The sequence below is a fragment of the Salvelinus alpinus genome, chromosome 23 (genome assembly GCF_045679555.1).
Source record: "Salvelinus alpinus chromosome 23, SLU_Salpinus.1, whole genome shotgun sequence".
In the NCBI taxonomy this organism is placed as follows: domain Eukaryota; kingdom Metazoa; phylum Chordata; class Actinopteri; order Salmoniformes; family Salmonidae; genus Salvelinus; species Salvelinus alpinus.
The window spans coordinates 4,006,603-4,026,655 of NC_092108.1; the positions used below are offsets into that span (position 1 = coordinate 4,006,603).

A 20,053-nucleotide genomic window follows, 5' to 3' on the forward strand; every position below is an offset into this window, starting at 1 on the left:
GGTACAGGGCAACCCCAAACAGTTTCAGCTGGACTTTCACCTAATCAAAGAATTAGCCCAGCAGGAGAAGCTCTCCCTTGATAAAGATACCCCCACCCCAAGTGGGTCAGACCAGACCTCCTCATCATATAACCCCACAGACGAGCAACCCTCAGCAGACAGTCAACCTCCCAGTACAGAGCACTTCTCCCTCATTGAAATGAAGGATAAATTCACCCAGCTGGAGGTAAGGCAGGTGGAGCTGGAACAGCAGGTGATTACACTCCAGTCAGCACAGACCCAGACAACAGTCCAGCACAACAACCCCTTAACCAGACCAGGAGAGCTGGAGGTGGAGAGAGACATATCTGCACTCTGGACAGTGGTGAGACAACTTCAACAGGAGAAAGAGCAGAAGCAGGAGCAGAACAAAGCACTAGAGGAGAGGATCAGACTGCTGGAGGAGAGGGAGAGGGGGATGGAGGAGAGGATCAGACTGCTGGAGGAGAGGTTGAGGGGGATGGCATGTGACAGAGAACAACCCACTAGGGAGGTGGCCATCCCCACAGAGACGCCAGCAGAACAGCCCACCTCAGCACCGGACAAAAGTCTCGACACCACAGCAGAACAGTCCACACCAGACCCTGACCATAGAGTCAACATCACAGCAGAACAGACAAAAGAAAAACCCCAAGCCCAGCAGCTCTCACCCCCCCTGAGCACCCCCCTTGTCAGCCACCCTGATAGCCCTCCTGACAACCCCCCCACACCCACTGAGAACAAACACAAGACACAGATTGTTCTCCTTATGGACTCAAATGGGAAATATATAGAAGAAAAAAAACTTTTTCCCAAACACAGTGTGTCTAAACTCTGGTGTCCAAACACCCAGCGCGCCCTAGACCTTCTGTCTGAGGACAAACTAGGCTCACCTAGCCACATAATAATACACACAGGCACAAACGACCTGAGAGCAAAGCAGGAAAGGGTGGCCACAGCACTGAAGGGAGTGATTGAAAAAGCTTCTTCTACTTTCCCCAATGCACAAGTGGTTATCTCCACCCTGCTACCACGAAAAGACTTCCACCCTGCTACAATACAGCGGGTAAACGCAAGCATTTCCCGTGACTGTGCCTCAAAACCAAATGTTTTCCTGGCCCACCACTCCACCCTGGACTTGAACAGCCTCTATGACCAGGTCCACCTCTATAAGGCAGCAGTGCCCACCTTTGTCCGGACTCTAAAGGACATCGCTCTCAAACGCAGCCCCAACACTTCACACAGGAGCAACAGATCAATAGACACCCCACCCAGACCAGCGAGACACCCTCCAAGACCTGCAGGACCCCCCCGTGGACCTACACATAGAGGACCCACGCCAAGAGGACTTACATCCAGACCACAGCACCCCCAGACACATCCACACCCCCACCCCAACCAATCAACACCCCCCCACATCAACCATGCCCACACCCCATTTAGGCCCCCTCAGATCAGACCTATGCCACTCCTGCCCACCCCATGCACCCCACCCCCGCAAAGAGGGCATCAACATGGAAGTCACACATACGCCCAGGTAGTGAGCGGGCAAACAGGCCCAACCCCCACTCTTACACTTGCCCAAGCCAACGGCATGTACCAGATGCTCAGCAGGCTCTGCTCACACTTACTGGCCTGAGGCCAAACCACACGGCCAACAACATTGGACACTTTATGGAACAAAAAGCCTTCACTATATCATCCTGGAATATCCAAGGCCTGAGGTCATCTGCCTTTGGCCTAAAGAGCAGGAACACGGACTTCACCAAAGAAATCGGTAATGCAGACATTGTCATCCTGCAAGAAACATGGTATAGCGGAGACGGACCCACTGGTTGCCCTCTAGGTTACAGAGAGCTGGTAGTCCCATCCACCAAACTACCAGGTGTGAAACAGGGAAGGGACTCAGGGGGAATGCTAATTTGGTATAGAGCAGACCTAACTCACTCCATTAAATTAATCAAAACAGGAACATTTTACATTTGGCTAGAAATTCAAAAGGAAATTATCTTAACAGAGAAAAATGTCCTCCTGTGTGCTACCTATATCCCCCCACTAGAATCCCCATACTTTAATAAAGACAGCTTCTCCATCCTGGAGGGGGAAATCAATCATTTCCAGGCCCAGGGACATGTATTAGTCTGTGGCGACCTAAATGCCAGAACTGGACAAGAACCTGACACCCTCAGCACACAGGGGGACAAACACCTGCCTGCAGGTGACAGCATTCCCTCCCCCATATGCCCCCCTAGGCACAACTATGACAACATAACCAACAAAAACGGGTCACAACTCCTGCAGCTCTGTCGTACGCTGGGTATGTACATAGTCAATGGTAGGCTTCGAGGGGACTCCTATGGTAGGTTCACCTATAGCTCATCTCTTGGCAGTAGCACTGTAGACTACTTTATCACTGACCTCAACCCAGAGTCTCTCAGAGCGTTCACAGTCAGCCCACTGACACCCCTATCAGACCACAGCAAAATCACAGTCTACTTGAACAGAGCAATACTCAATCATGAGGCATCAAAGCCAAAGGAACTGAGTAACATTAAGAAATGCTATAGATGGAAGGAATGCAGTTTGGAAACCTACCAAAAAACAATTAGGCAACAGCAAATTCAATCCCTTTTAGACAACTTCCTGGGTAAAATGTTCCACTGCAATAGTGAAGGTGTAAACTTGGCAGTAGAAAATCTTAACAGTATATTTGACCTCTCAGCTTCCCTATCAAATCTAAAAATCTCAAATAGAAAACCGAAGAAAATGAACAACAATGACAAATGGTTTGATAAAGAATGCAAAAATCTAAGAAATAAATTGAGGAACCTGTCCAACCAAAAACATAGAGACCCGGAAAACCTGAGTCTACGCCTTCACTATGGTGAATCACTAAAACAATACAGAAATACACTACGGAAAAAGAAGGAACAGCACGTCAGAAATCAGCTCAATGTAATTGAAGACTCCATAGACTCTAACCAATTCTGGGAAAATTGGAAAACACTAAACAAACAACAACACGAAGAATTATCTATCCAAAATGGAGATGTATGGGTAAACCACTTCTCCAATCTTTTTGGCTCTATAACAAAGAATAAAGAACAAAAACATATACATGATCAAATACAAATCCTAGAATCAACTATTAAAGACTACCAGAACCCACTGGATTCTCCAATTACCTTGAATGAGTTATAGGACAAAATAAAAACCCTCCAACCCAAAAAGGCCTGTGGTGTTGATGGTATCCTTAATGAAATGATCAAATATACAGACAACAAATTCCAATTGGCTATACTAAAACTCTTTAACATCGTCCTTAGCTCTGGCATCTTCCCCAATATTTGGAACCAAGGACTGATCACCCCAATCCACAAAAGTGGAGACAAATTTGACCCCAATAACTACCGTGGAATATGCGTCAACAGTAACCTTGGGAAAATCCTCTCCATTATCATTAACAGCAGACTCGTACATTTCCTCAATGAAAACAATGTACTGAGCAAATGTCAAATTGGCTTTTTACCAAATTACCGTACAACAGACCATGTATTCACCCTACACACCCTAATTGACAACCAAACAAACCAAAACAAAGGCAAAGTCTTCTCATGCTTTGTTGATTTCAAAAAAGCTTTCGACTCAATTTGGCATGAGGGTCTGCTATACAAATTGATGGAAAGTGGTGTTGGGGGTAAAACATACGACATTATAAAATCCATGTACACCAGGGGTGTCAAACTCATTTTCACCGAGGGCCACATCAGCATAATGGCTGTCCTCAAAGGGCCAGATGTAACTTATAAATGTAATCGAATGTAATGTAAAATAAATGTAACTCCTCCTTAATGTTAAATAACTCATTATTTATTATAACTTATTCAAGTGACAATTACAGTTGCATAGAAAATATATGTTTGCTTGTAGCTCTAACATAAATCCTTTTAAATTTTGTCAGCTTATGAAAACCCACATAACTCCATTAATGAAGGATCAAACTGTCCAAGTGAATAAAGAAAAATAACATAAAACTTAGCTGCAAAGAACATGTATGACACATGTAGCATTTTACAAAAAAAGGCTGCACACAGCCGTGCACCCAACTGATGGTTTGATGACAACAATTTGTCTGCATACACACATAAACCTGCAAACATTAAATAATTACTACAGCAGCTACACATAAATAATATGTAATCAACTAAAAATACCAAAATAAAAGTTGACTCAGTTCACAACTATATTGGTCAAGTTTTTCGGTTAGTCTTTGATGAGGAGATGCTGCCTGTCCTTGAACACACCAAGTGGATTCTCTCTCTACTATCGATTGATCATGTTCTGAAAATGATAAACACAAAACAAAATGCAAGCACAATCATTAAATTGCACACAGTTTAACTGTTCTTCTTCTTGGTTGAATTACATTTTATTATATTTTAATTAAGTTAAAAAAAAAAATGCTTGCCTGTGTGTTTTCTGACCAGATGTCTGACACCGTTTTCCCGTTACCAGTGTGTCAATGTCTGGTTTTAGGTCCTGTGCTGAGGCAATGCGTAGAACAGCATGGAGGTTGTCATCCGTGAGGCGTGATCTGTGCTTGTTTTTGTTCAGATTCATTATGGAAAAAAACTGTTCGCACAGATAGGTGCTCCCAAACATGGACAGAACACGGGCAGCATGAAGTCGAAGCTGTGGCATCAAACCAGGAGGCAGCAGACGGTAAAAGTCCTGGATTGTAGCATCCTGAAACTTTGCTCTCAGGCCACTGTCGCTTTGAAGCTCAATTAGCTCCATCTGAAGGTGTTGGGGTGCAGTGCAGACATCGGTGGTGAAAGGATTGGCAAAGATGTCAAAGCCAGACTGTTGTGCTCTGAAGTCAGAGAAGCGCCGATCAAACTCAGTCTTTAACCAGCTCAGTTTGGTAGCCAACTGAGCACATGAAAAAGTCTCGGGAAATGAGGCTGACATGCTCTGACAAACAGGAAAGTGAACAAGATTGTCCTGTTTCACTTGCCACATCCATAAGTCCAATTTACGCTGGAAAGCCGTGATCGTGTCGGACATCTGCGTGATGACTTGTTTGCGTCCCTGCAGCTTCTGATTCAGCTGGGCGAGATGGTCGGTTATGTCACACAACACAGCAAAGTCACACATCCACTTTGGATCTGATAGTTCAGACATGAGTTTTCCTTTACTCTGCATAAAAAGAGCAATGTCTTTCCTGAGCTCGAAAAATCGCTTGAGGACTTTGCTCCTACTCAGCCACCGCACTTCTGTATGGTACAGCACATCCCCGTGTTCCGAGCCCATCTCCAGCAAAAACTGCTGGAACTGACGGTGATTCAGGCCACGCGCCCGAATGAAGTTCACTGTTTTCATGACTGTGGTCACAATGTCCTCCATCCCCAGCACCTTCCCACACAAAGCTTCTTGATGGATAATGCAATGATACGTTATCAAAGGCGTGTGACAGTTCATTTTTTGCATTTTCCCCTTCATTAGTCCAACCAAGCCCACTTTTCCTCCACACATTGCCGGTGCACCGTCTGTAGTTAATCCTACCAAGTTTTCCCACTGCAATGCATTTTTACTTACGGACTTCTCTACCGCATCAAAAATGTTCTGTCCCGTCGTGGTCCCATGCATTGCAGCCACATCCAACAGCTCCTCAGTGATAGAGAGGTCCGACTTTACGCCTCTAATAAAAATTGATAACTGCGCTGTGTCCGTGTTATCTGTGCTTTCATCAACAGCTAATGAAAAAGCTGTGTAGCTGCGTGTCTCCTCGGCCAGCTGTGTTGTAAGATTTTCTGCTAGTTCCTTCACTCGGTCGACGATGGTGTTTCTTGATAAACTGACATTTTTAAAAGTCTGTAACTGGTCGGGACACACCTGCTCACAGACCTTCAGCATGCACTGCTTCAAAAACGCTCCCTCTGAAAAAGACTTGGAAGCGTGGGCGATTTCTTCAGCCACAATGAAGCTAGCTTTCACCACGGCCTCGTTTTTGGCTGTGGATTTCATGAACAAACTCTGCTGCAACCGCAGTTTGCCTTTTAATTCTTGGGCAATTTGTTGCTTTTCTTGAAGGCTAGCTTTAGCGTACTTAGCTCCGTGTTTGGTGTCAAAATGTCGACGCAGATTGTACTCTTTGACAACCGACACCGCCTCGTAACACAAAAGACATACCGGTCTTTCTCCTTGAAGCGCAAACAAGTATTCGCCTTCCCATCTTTCTTGAAACAGTCTTCCGTCTGCATCAACTTTTCTCTTTCTGGACATTTTGGGATCATTATTTATATCTCAATTCCACTCGTTGGCATGGACACTGCCGTGGCTAGCGTAGTCGAAAGGCATTGTGGGAATGTAGTTTTTGGTCAAAGCACGCTCTTAATTTATTTTTTGGTATTTATTTTTAGACACTCAAAACTTTTAAGCTCTCGCGGGCCACATAAAATGACCTGGCGGGCCACATCTGGCCCGCGGGCCTTGAGTTTGACACATGTGATGTACACAAACAACAAGTGTGCGGTTAAAATTGGCAAAAAACACACACATTTCTTCACACAGGGTCGTGGGGTGAGACAGGGATGCAGCTTAAGCCCCACCCTCTTCAACATATATATCAACGAATTGGCGCGGGCACTAGAACAGTCTGCAGCACCCGGTCTCACCCTACTAGAATCCGAAGTCAAATGTCTACTGTTTGCTGATGATCTGGTGCTTCTGTCACCAACCAAGGAGGGCCTACAGCAGCACCTAGATCTTCTGCACAGATTCTGTCAGACCTGGGCCCTGACAGTAAATCTCAGTAAGACCAAAATAATGGTGTTCCAAAAAAGGTCCAGTCACCAGGACCACAAATTCCATCTAGACACCGTTGCCCTAGAGCACACAAAAAACTATACATACCTCGGCCTAAACATCAGCACCACAGGTAACTTCCACAAAGCTGTGAACGATCTGAGAGACAAGGCAAGAAGGGCCTTCTATGCCATCAAAAGGAACATAAATTTCAACATACCAATTAGGATCTGGCTAAAAATACTTGAATCAGTCATAGAGCCCATTGCCCTTTATGGTTGTGAGGTCTGGGGTCCGCTCACCAACCAAGATTTCACAAAATGGGACAAACACCAAATTGAGACTCTGCATGCAGAATTCTGCAAAAATATCCTCCGTGTACAACGTAGAACACCAAATAATGCATGCAGAGCAGAATTAGGCCTATACCCACTAATTATCAAAATCCAGAAAAGAGCCGTTAAATTCTACAAACACCTAAAAGGAAGCGATTCCCAAACCTTCCATAACAAAGCCATCACCTACAGAGAGATGAACCTGGAGAAGAGTCCCCTAAGCAAGCTGGTCCTAGGGCTCTGTTCACAAACACAAACACACCCCACAGAGCCCCAGGACAACAGCACAATTAGACCCAACCAAATCATGAGAAAACAAAAAGATAATTACTTGACACATTGGAAAGAATTAACAAAAAAACAGAGCAAACTAGAATGCTATTTGGCCCTAAACAGAGAGTACACAGTGGCAGAATACCTGACCACTGTGACTGACCCAAACTTAAGGAAAGCTTTGACTATGTACAGACTCAGTGAGCATAGCCTTGCTATTGAGAAAGGCCGCCGTAGGCAGACATGGCTCTCAAGAGAAGACAGGCTATGTGCACACTGCCCACAAAATGAGGTGGAAACTGAGCTGCACTTCCTAACCTCCTGCCCAATGTATGACCATATTAGAGAGACATATTTCCCTCAGATTACACAGATCCACAAAGAATTTGAAAACAAATCCAATTTTGATAAACTCCCATATCTACTCGGAGAAATTCCACAGTGTGCCATCACAGCAGCAAGATTTGTGACCTGTTGCCACAAGAAAAGGGCAACCAGTGAAGAACAAACACCATTGTAAATACAACCCATATTTATGCTTATTTATTTTAACTTGTGTGCTTTAACCATTTGTACATTGTTACAACACTGTGTATATATAATATAACATTTGTAATGTCTTTATTGTTTTGAAACTTCTGTATGTGTAATGTTTACTGTTAATTTGTATTGTTTATTTCACTTTTGTATAATATCTACCTCACTTGCTTTGGCAATGTTAACACATGTTTCCCATGCCAATAAAGCCCCTTGAATTGAATTGAAATTGAATTGAATTGAGAGAGGTAGAGAGAGAGGTAGAGAGAGAGGTAGAGAGAGAGGTAGAGAGGGGTAGAGAGAGGAAGAGAGAGATAGAGAGAGGTAGAGAGAGGTAGAGAGAGGTAGAGAGAGAGGTAGAGAGAGGTAGAGAGAGAGGTAGAGAGAGGTAGAGAGAGGTAGAGAGAGGTAGAGAGAGGTAGAGAGAGGTAGAGAATAGGTCGAGAGAGGTAGAGAGAGAGGTAGAGAATAGGTCGAGAGAGGTAGAGAGAGGTAGAGAGAGAGGTAGAGAGAGGTAGAGAGGTAGAGAATAGGTCGAGAGAGGTAGAGAGAGAGGTAGAGAGAGGTAGAGAGAGGTAGAGAGAGAGGTAGAGAGAGGTAGAGAATAGGTCGAGAGAGGTAGAGAGAGAGGTAGAGAGAGGTAGAGAGAGGTAGAGAATAGGTCGAGAGAGGTAGAGAGAGGTAGAGAATAGGTCGAGAGAGGTAGAGAGAGAGGTAGAGAGAGGTAGAGAAGAGATAGAGAGAGATAGAGAGAGAAGTAGAGAATAGGTCGAGAGAGGTGTCTGGCCCTGTGACGTTACATGGCGACTGTTTCCTGTTGCCCATCTGACAGCACCTGTAGGAGAGCAAACAGAGGGCTGAATGGAGCAGTGTGGACACAGTGACACAGTGACACAGTCCCCAATACCACACACACTGTCAGACCACAGGATTCTCTACCTCTCTCACTGCCTGCCTGCCTGCCTGCCTGTCTGTCTGTCTGTCTGTCTGTCTGTCTGTCTGTCTGTCTGTCTGTCTGTCTGTCTGTCTGTCTGTCTGTCTGTCTGTCTGTGTATATGTCTGTCTGTCTGTCTGTCTGTCTGTCTCTCTCTCTCTCTCTCTCTCTCTCTCTCTCTCTCTCTCTCTCTCTCTCTCTCTCTCTCTCTCTCTCTCTCTCTCTCTCTCTCTCTCTCTCTCTCTCTCTCTCTCTCTCTCTCTCTCTCTCTCTCTCTCTCTCTCTCTCTCTCCTCTCTCATTGTCAAGAGAAAGCATTTGCTATCCATATCTATATCCATCTGCCCAGCACTTTATTGGCATGGGAATCATATGTTGACATTGCCAAAGCAAGTGAAGTAGATTGTAAACAAAAGTGAAATAAACAATGAAAATGAACAGTAAACATTACAGTCACAGAAGTTCCAAAAGAATAAAGACATTTCAAATGTCATATTATGTCTATATACAGTGTTGTAACGATGTACACATGGTTAAAGTACAAAGGGAAAATCAACATAAATATGGGTTCATTTACAATGGTGTTTGTTCTTCCCTGGTTGCCCTTTTCTTGTGGCAACAGGTTACAAATCTTGCTGCTGTGATGGCACACTGTGGTATTTCACCCAATAGAAATGGGAGTTTGTCAAAAGTGAGTTTGTTTTCAAATTCTTTGTGGATCTGTGTAATCTGAGGGAAATATGTCTCTCTAATATGGTCATACATTGGGCAGGAGGTTAGGAAGTGCAGCTCAGTTTCCACCTCATTTTGTGGGCAGTGTGCACCATAGCCTTTCTTCTCTTGAGAGCCATGTCTGCCTAGGGCGGCCTTTCTCAATAGCAAGGCTATGCTCACTGAGTCTGTACATAGTCAAAGCTTTCCTTAAGTTTGGGTACGTCACAGTGGTCAGGTATTCTGCCACTGTGTACTCTCTGTTTAGGGCCAAATAGCATTCTAGTTTGCGCTGTTTTTTTGTTAATTCTTTTCAATGTGTCAAGCAATTATCTTTTTGTTTTCTCATGATATGGTTGGGTCTAATTGTGTTACTCTCTCTCTCTCTCTCTCTCTCTCTCTCTCTCTCTCTCTCTCTCTCTCTCTCTCTCTCTCTCTCTCTCTCTCTCTCTCTCTCTCTCTCTCTCTCTCTCTCTCTCTCTCACACTCACTCCTCTCTCACTGTCAAGAGAAAGTATTTGCTATCCATATCTATATCCATCTGTCCAGCCTGTGTGACCACCACTATGGGGGTTTAACCCACTGAGAGCGGCACCACTGAGAGCAGCACCACTACGAGGACCACCACTGAGAGCAGCACCACTGAGAGCAGGCCCACTATGGGGGTTTAACCCACTGAGAACAGCACCACTATGAGGGTTTAACCCACTGAGAGCAGGCCCACTATGAGGGTTTAACCCACTGAGAGCAGGGCCACTATGGGGGTTTAACCCACTGAGAACAGCACCACTATGAGGGTTTAACCCACTGAGAGCGGCACCACTGAGAGCAGGCCCACTATGAGGGTTTAACCCACTGAGAGCAGCACCACTATGAGGGTTTAACCACTGTGAGCAGCACCACTGAGAGCAGCACCACTACGAGGACCACCACTGAGAGCAGCACCACTGAGAGCAGGCCCACTATGGGGGTTTAACCCACTGAGAGCGGCACCACTGAGAGCAGGCCCACTATGGGGGTTTAACACACTGAGAGCAGCACCACTATGAGGGTTTAACCCACTGAGAGCAGCACCACTATGAGGGTTTAACCCACTGAGAGCAGGCCCACTATGAGGGTTTAACCACTGAGAGCAGGCCCACTATGGGGGTTTAACCCACTGAGAGCAGCACCACTATGAGGGTTTAACCCACTGAGAGCAGCACCACTATGAGGGTTTAACCCACTGAGAGCAGGCCCACTATGAGGGTTTAACCACTGAGAGCAGGCCCACTATGGGGGTTTAACCCACTGAGAGCAGGCCCACTATGAGGGTTTAACCACTGAGAGCAGGCCCACTATGGGGGTTTAACCCACTGAGAGCAGCACCACTATGAGGGTTTAACCCACTGAGAGTAGCACCACTATGGGGGTTTAACCACTGTGAGCAGGGCCACTATGAGGGTTTAACCCACTGAGAGCAGCACCACTATGAGGGTTTAACCCACTGAGAGCAGCACCACTGAGAGGGTTTAACCCACTGAGAGCAGCACCACTATGAGGGTTTAACCACTGAGAGCAGCACCACTATGAGGGTTTAACCCACTGAGAGCAGCACCACTATGAGGGTTTAACCCACTGAGAGCAGCACCACTATGAGGGTTTAACCACTGAGAACAGCACCACTATGAGGGTTTAACCCACTGAGAGCAGCACCACTATGGGGGTTTAACCACTGAGAACAGCACCACTATGAGGGTTTAACCCACTGAGAGCAGCACCACTATGGGGGTTTAACCACTGTGAGCAGCACCACTGAGAGCAGGCCCACTATGGGGGTTTAACCCACTGAGAGCAGCACCACAATGAGGGTTTAACCACTGAGAGCAGGCCCACTATGGGGTTTTAACCCACTGTGAGCAGCACCACTATGGGGGTTTAACACACTGAGAGCAGCACAACTACGAGGGTTTAACCACTGAGAGCAGCACCACTGAGAGCGGCACCACTGAGAGCAGGCCCACTATGGGGGTTTAACCCACTGAGAGCAGCACCACTATGGGGGTTTAACCCACTGAGAGCAGCACCACTATGGGGGTTTAACCCACTGTGAGCAGCACCACTATGAGGGTTTAACCCACTGTGAGCAGCACCACTATGGGGGTTTAACCCACTGAGAGCAGCACCACTATGGGGGTTTAACCCACTGAGAGCAGCACCACTATGGGGGTTTAACCCACTGAGAGCAGCACCACTATGGGGGTTTAACCCACTGAGAGCAGCACCACTGAGAGCAGCACCACTGAGAGCAGCACCACTGAGAGCATGGCTAACTTCCTATAATTTGCTTCCAGTACCTTCCTCTACTGCCTCTCCCTTTCTCTTACACCATTGTATCTGCTGTAGAGGAGACAAAGAGTTTATTCAACTAGTAAATCTCTTCTCTGTAGTGATGTACTGGTATAAGGGTTTCTATTATAGGCTGACAGGTTAGTGGGTCTTCAATTCTCTCTGTTATCTCTGTCTGTCCCCGTCAGCCCAGCCCAGAGCTTGGATCTCTGTATCTGTTATTAGGACCTTTATGTTAGTTAGACTGGCTGTCTAAATCAGGTTGAGTTCTATTCCATACTCGATTCAAGGTTGTAAGGTTGCTTTGCAGTCTCTTTGTGTGGCTGTTTCTGGAAGTCCATCATGTGAAACACAATAGTTATTACGTCATAGCTCAGTTGGTTTGATTCCCGGGTCCACCGGTACATAAAAATGTATTGCGAGCATGACTGTAAGTCGGGTTGCGTGGCCTCAACGTAGGTTACGTGGCCTCAACGTAGGTTACGTGGCCTCAACGTAGGTTGCGTGGCCTCAACATAGGTTACGTGGCCTCAACATAGGTTACGTGGCCTCAACGTAGGTTGCGTGGCCTCAACGTAGGTTGCGTGGCCTCAACTGATGTATTGAATACCATGTGATGAGTGCGTGTGTGACAGTATATAAAGTATGCTAATGTATTGGTGTTTGGGCAGTGGCGTAAAGTACTTCAGTAAAAATATATCTATACATTACATTACTATTTATATGTTTGGAAACTTTTACTTTTACTAACCTACATTCTGAAATAAAAGAATGTACTTTTTTACTTTACATACATTTTCGCCGGCACCCAAAAGTTACATTTTGACAGGAATATTTTCCAATTCACACATTTATCAAGAGAACATCCCTGGTCATCCCCACTGCCTCTGATCTTGTGGACTCACTAAACAGAGAACATCCCTGGTCATCCCCACTGCCTCTGATCTGGTGGACTCACTAAACAGAGAACATCCCTGGTCATCCCTACTGCCTCTGATCTGGAGGACTCACTAAACAGAGAACATCCCTGGTCATCCCTACTGCCTCTGATCTGGAGGACTCACTAAACAGAGAACATCCCTGGTCATCCCTACTGCCTCTGATCTGGAGGACTCACTAAACAGAGAACATCCCTGGTCATCCCTTCTAGCCTCTGATCTGGTGGACTCACTAAACAGAGAACATCCTTGGTCATCCCTACTGCCTCTGATCTGGTGGACTCACTAAACAGAGAACATCCCTGGTCATCCCTACTGCCTCTGATCAGGAGGACTCACTAAACAGAGAACATCCCTGGTAATCCCTACTGCCTCTGATCTGGAGGACTCACTAAACAGAGAACATCCCTGGTCATCCCTACTGCCTCTGATCTGGAGAACTCACTTAATAGAGAACATCCCTGGTCATCTCTACTGCCTCTGATCTTGTGGACTCACTAAACAGAGAACATCCCTGGTCATCCCTACTGCCTCTGATCTGGAGGACTCACTAAACAGAGAACATCCCTGGTCTTCCCTACTGCCTCTGATCAGGAGGACTCACTAAACAGAGAACATCCCTGGTCATCCCTACTGCCTCTGATCAGGAGGACTCACTAAACAGAGAACATCCCTGGTCATCCCTACTGGCTCTGATCTGGAGGACTCACTAAACACAAATGCATCGTTTGTAAATGATGTCTGATTGCTGGAGTGTGCCCCTGGCGATCCGTCAATAAAAAAAGAAAATGGTGCTGTCTGGTTTAATATAAAGATTTTGAAATGATTTACACTTTTAGTCAAGTATGACAATGTAGTACTTTTTCCACCAGTGGATGTGGCTGGGGGTTATAGCGTTTCTTTCACATCAGTTTAGCCAAGTGTGTCTGGGTAAGCGTTATCTAATATTTATATTACACTGTAAACAACACACTGTCACAGCCCTGTGTATGTGTGAATGACAGGGTTACACCATAACAACACTAGTTTAAACAACCCTCTCACTGTTAGTCAATAGCTTGGTTCCTGTAACACTAGTTTAAACATCCCTCTCACTGTTAGTCAATAGCTTGGTTCCTGTAACACTAGTTTAAACATCCCTCTCACTGTGAGTCAATAGCTTGGTTCCTGTAACACTAGTATAATCATCCCTCTCACTGTGAGTCAATAGCTTGGTTCCTGTAACACTAGTTTAATCATCCCTCTCACTGTGAGTCAATAGCTTGGTTCATGTAACACTAGTTTAATCATCCCTCTCACTGTGAGTCAATAGCTTGGTTCATGTAACACTAGTTTACTCATCCCTCTCACTGTGAGTCAATAGCTTGGTTCATGTAACACTAGTTTAATCATCCCTCTCACTGTCAGTCAATAGCTTGGTTCATGTAACACTAGTTTAATCATCCCTCTCATTGTTAGTCAATAGCTTGGTTCATGTAACACTAGTTTAATCATCCCTCTCACTGTGAGTCAATAGCTTGGTTCCTGTAACACTAGTTTAATCATCCCTCTCATTGTTAGTCAATAGCTTGGTTCATGTAACACTAGTTTAAACATCCCTCTCACTGTGAGTCAATAGCTTGGTTCCTGTAACACTAGTTTAATCATCCCTCTCACTGTCAGTCAATAGCTTGGTTCATGTAACACTAGTTTAAACATCCCTCTCACTGTGAGTCAATAGCTTGGTTCCTGTAACACTAGTTTAAACATCCCTCTCACTGTGAGTCAATAGCTTGGTTCATGTAACACTAGTTTAATCATCCCTCTCACTGTTAGTCAATAGCTTGGTTCCTGTAACACTAGTTTAAACATCCCTCTCACTGTGAGTCAATAGCTTGGTTCCTGTCATTTTAATTTCTCCAGTCAAAATCCTCAGATGGGGACTTAAAGGACAGAATGGCCAGACGGACAGCTTTCATCTAGCTGGGTGGTAGAATAGAATATAAAAAAATATAACAGAGTAGAATATGATAGAATATAACAGAATAGAATATGATAGAATATAACAGAATAGAATATGATAGAATATAACAGAATAGAATATGATAGAATATAACAGAATAGAATATGATAGAATATAACAGAATAAAATAGAACAGAGTATAATATGATATAACAGAACAGAATAAAATATGATAGAATAGAATATGATAGAATAGAATAGAATATGATAGAATAGAATATGATAGAATAGAATATGATAGAATAGAATATGATAGAATAGAATAGAATAAAATAGAACAGAGTATAATATGATATAACAGAACAGAATAAAATATGACAGAATAGAATATGATAGAATAGAATAGAATATGATAGAATAGGATAGAATATAACAGAATATGATAGAATAGAACAGAATATGATAGAATACAACAGAATATGATAGAATACAACAGAATATGATAGAATATAATAGAATATGTTAGAATAGAATAGAATATGATAGAATAGAATATGATAGAATAGAATATGATAGAATAGAATATGATAGAATAGAATAGAATAAAATAGAACAGAGTATAATATGATATAACAGAACAGAATAAAATATGACAGAATAGAATATGATAGAATAGAATAGAATATGATAGAATAGGATAGAATATAACAGAATATGATAGAATAGAACAGAATATGATAGAATACAACAGAATATGATAGAATACAACAGAATATGATAGAATATAATAGAATATGTTAGAATAGAATAGAATATGATAGAATATAACATAATTGAATATGATATGATAGAATAGAACAGAATATAATAGAATAGAACATAATTGAATATGATATGATAGAATACAACAGAATAGAATATGATATGATAGAATACAACAGAATAGAATATGATATGATAGAATAGAATATGATAGAATAGAATATGATAGAATAGAATATGATAGAATAGAATAGAATAAAATAGAACAGAGTATAATATGATATAACAGAACAGAATAAAATATGACAGAATAGAATATGATAGAATAGAATAGAATATGATAGAATAGGATAGAATATAACAGAATATGATAGAATAGAACAGAATATGATAGAATACAACAGAATATGATAGAATACAACAGAATATGATAGAATATAATAGAATATGTTAGAATAGAATAGAATATGATAGAATATAACATAATTGAATATGATATGATAGAATAGAACAGAATATAATAGAATAGAACATAATTGAATATGATATGATAGAATACAACAGAATAGAATATGATATGATAGAATACAACAGAATAGAATATGATATGATAGAATACAACAGAATAGAATATGATAGAATATAACAGAATATGATAGAATAGAACAGAATATGATAGAATATAACAGAATATGATAGAATATAACAGAATATGATAGAATGGAATATAATATGATAGAATATAACAGATTATGATAGAATATAATATGATAGAATAGAACAGAATATGATTGTCACGCTCGTCGTAATCCTCCTCGTCTGAGGAGGAGCAAGGATCGGACCAAAGCGCAGCGTGGTTTGAATACATACTTTAATATATTAAACGAAGACGAACACGAAGAACACTTGACAACTACAAAACAATAAACGACGTGAACAAACGAACGAAAACAGTACCGTATGGCGAACAAACACAGACACGGCAACAATCACCCACAAACAAACAGTGAAAACAGTCAACCTTAATATGGTTCCCAATCAGAGACAATGACAAACACCTGCCTCTAATTGAGAACCATATTAGGCCAAACAATAAACCCAACATAGAAATACATAACATAGAATGCCCACCCAGCTCACGTCCTGACCAACTAAACAAGACTGAACAAAGGAAATAAGGTCAGGAACGTGACAATGATAGAATAGAACATAATAGAATATGATATGATAGAATAGAACAGAATAGAACAGAATAGAACAGAATATGATATGATAGAATAGAAGATAGTAGAATAGAATATGATAGAATATAATAGAACATGATATAATATAATATGATAGAATATAATAGAACATGATAGAATAGAATGTGATAGAATATAATAGAACATGATAGAATAGAATGTGATAGAATATAACACATAGGATAGAATAGAAGATAACAGAATATAATAGAACAGAATATAACATAATAAAATACTGTGTAGGGTTATTCTACTGGTGTTGTTGTAGCATATTTGACCTAAAGTAGCTAGTGACAGACCCCAGGAAGACTATAGCGGACGCTAAAGTGCCCTATTCCCTATGTAGTGCACTACTTTTGACTAGGGTCCATTGGGCTCTGTTTAAAGTAGTGGACTATATAGGGGATAGGGTGCCATTTGGGACACAGTTCAAAGCCAGTTATTTGGTTGGTTCTCTAGCTTACAGTGTGCAATGTGTTGTGAAGAATGAAAGTTCAAGTCTTGGGTCTGCTCAAAGCTTGGGTCTGGTCTCTGGTACAGAATCTCTTTGGCTGTTAGATATCATGCAGACAGACACATGGGATTATAGTCCAGTGGATTATAGCTCAATTGATGATATCCCCGTTGATTATAGTCCAGGTTATGATAGCTCAGTTGATAGCTCAGTTGATGATAGCTCAGTTGATGATAGCTCAGTTGATGATAGCTCGGTTGATGATAGCTCAGTTGATGATAGCTCAGTTGATGATAGCTCAGTTGATGATAGCTCAGTTGATGATAGCTCCGTTGAAGATAGCTCAATTGATGATAGTCCAGTTGATTATAGCTCAGTTGATGATAGCCCAGTTGATGATAGCTCAGTTGATGATAGCTCAGTTGATGATAGCTCAGTTGATGATAGCTCAGTTGATGATAGCCCATATGATGATAGCTCAGTTGATGATAGCTCAGTTGGTGATAGCCCAGTTGACGACAGCTCAGTTGATGATAGTCCAGTTGATGATAGCTCAGTTGATGATAGCCCAGTTGTGAATAGCTCAGTTGATGATAGCCCAGTTGATGATAGCTCAGTTGATGATAGCTCAGTTGATGATAGCTCAGTTGATGATAGTCCAGTTGATGATAGTCCAGTTGATGATAGCTCAGTTGATGATAGTCCAGTTGATGATAGCCCAGTTGATGATAGCTCAGTTGATGATAGTCCAGTTGATGATAGCTCAGTTGATGATAGTCCAGTTGATGATAGCTCAGTTGATGATAGCTCAGTTGATGATAGCTCAGTTGATTATAGTCCAGACCTCTGCTTTGGTCTGTCTTGATAATCAAAGTCAAAGGCCAAGAGGTTTGAGTGTTATGGCAGTGTTCCTAACCCCGTCTTTAAAATACATTTAATCAGGCTAGTACTGTGTTCCTAACATGGTCTTTAATTAAAAATACATTTAATCAGGCTAGTACTGTGTTCCTAACATGGTCTTTAATTAAAAATACATTTAACCAGGCTAGTGTAGTGTTCCTAACATGGTCTTTAATTAAAAATACATTTAATCAGGCTAGTGCAGTGTTCCTAACATGGTCTTTAATTAAAAATACATTTAACCAGGCTAGTGTAGTGTTCCTAACATGGTCTTTAATTAAAAATACATTTAACCAGGCTAGTGTAGTGTTCCTAACATGGTCTTTAATTAAAAATACATTTAACCAGGCTAGTGTAGTGTTCCTAACATGGTCTTTAATTAAAAATACATTTAACCAGGCTAGTGTAGTGTTCCTAACATGGTCTTTAATTAAAAATACATTTAACCAGGCTAGTGTAGTGTTCCTAACATGGTCTTTAATTAAAAATACATTTAACCAGGCTAGTGTAGTGTTCCTAACATGGTCTTTAATTAAAGATACATTTAACCAGGCTAGTGTAGTGTTCCTAACATGGTCTTTAATTAAAAATACATTTAACCAGGCTAGTGTAGTGTTCCTAACATGGTCTTTAATTAAAAATACATTTAACCAGGCTAGTGTAGTGTTCCTAACATGGTCTTTAATTAAAAATACATTTAACCAGGCTAGTGTAGTGTTCCTAACATGGTCTTTAATTAAAAATACATTTAACCAGGCTAGTGTAGTGTTCCTAACATGGTCTTTAATTAAAAATACATTTAACCAGGCTAGTGTAGTGTTCCTAACATGGTCTTTAATTAAAAATACATTTAACCAGGCTAGTGTAGTGTTCCTAACATGGTCTTTAATTAAAAATACATTTAACCAGGCTAGTGTAGTGTTCCTAACATGGTCTTTAATTAAAAATACATTTAACCAGGCTAGTGCAGAGTTCCCAACCCGGTCTTTAAAATACATTTAACCAGGCTAGTACTGTGTTCCCAACCTTGTCCATTCCATATATACAGTATGTGCCATTTCAAGCGCTAGCACACTTGTCAACTTATCATCAAAACCCTTTTATTAGCTGAAATCCCTCTCCCCTGCACATGGTCAGATATGGCCACAGGTAATCCCCTGCACATGGTCAGATTTGGCCACAGGTAATTCTCTACGCTCGGGCTCCCTTCACATTATTGACATGTTAGACCTCAGACAGTTAATTAATCTGCTGAGTTCACATTAACATCCAGAGATTGTCAGCATGATTAACTACATCAAAAGGATTGTGAGGCTGATATCTTACAGACCAAACATCAATGCCATCATAGCCATGTCCACATATCTGTATGGTACGTGTGTGTGTGTGTGTGTGTGTGTGTGTGTGTGTGTGTGTGTGTGTGTGTGTGTGTGTGTGTGTGTGTGTGTGTGTGTGTGTGTGTGTGTGTGTGTGTGTGTGTGTGTGTGTGTGTGTGTGTGTGTGTGTGTGTGTGTGTGTGTGTGTTCAGACCAAACATCAACACCATCACAGCCATATAGAGATATCTCATCCATATCAGCATGTCTCTTTATGTCTCTGATCCATACAGAGTGTTCCACTGTGTGGAACTTAACACAGAGGATGTTAAATACAGTCTGTTACTTTTACTTTACTATCATCATTACTTTTGATTACATTACTAATCTCTCTCTCTCTGTGTGTGTGTGTGTGTGTGTGTGTGTGTGTGTGTGTGTGTGTGTGTGGTTACAGCTTGCTTGTTCCGGTACAATGGGCTATCATTCGTCTACCTCATCTACCTCCTTCTTATCCCTCTCTTCGCTGAGCCCACCAGCACAACCATGCAGGGTAAG

General features: G+C 42.2%; 2 protein-coding genes across 2 annotated transcripts in view; one reads left to right on the plus strand and one right to left on the minus strand.

Annotated features, from left to right (window-relative positions):
* The window catches only part of LOC139550094 (piezo-type mechanosensitive ion channel component 2), a 224,814-nt gene that overhangs the window by 6,013 nt on the left and 198,748 nt on the right, over nt 1-20,053 (plus strand). Inside the window, exon 2 of the mRNA XM_071360724.1 lies at nt 19,953-20,048. Coding sequence (XP_071216825.1) covers nt 19,953-20,048 — 96 coding nt within the window. The remainder of the gene's footprint in view (nt 1-19,952; nt 20,049-20,053) is intronic.
* Nucleotides 3,873-6,428, minus strand: LOC139550089 (general transcription factor II-I repeat domain-containing protein 2B-like). The gene is made up of 2 exons (XM_071360715.1): nt 4,487-6,428; nt 3,873-4,359 (listed from the first exon to the last, which is right to left on the minus strand). The coding sequence occupies exons 1-2, from the start codon at nt 6,301-6,303 to the stop codon at nt 4,353-4,355; spliced, it is 1,824 nt and encodes a 607-aa protein (XP_071216816.1). The 5' UTR covers nt 6,304-6,428; the 3' UTR covers nt 3,873-4,352.

What these genes read in the sequence shown, in the direction of transcription:
- LOC139550089 (XM_071360715.1), bottom strand. Translation starts at nt 6,303, where the DNA reads ATGTCCAGAAAGAGAAAAGTTGATGCAGACGGAAGACTGTTTCAAGAA.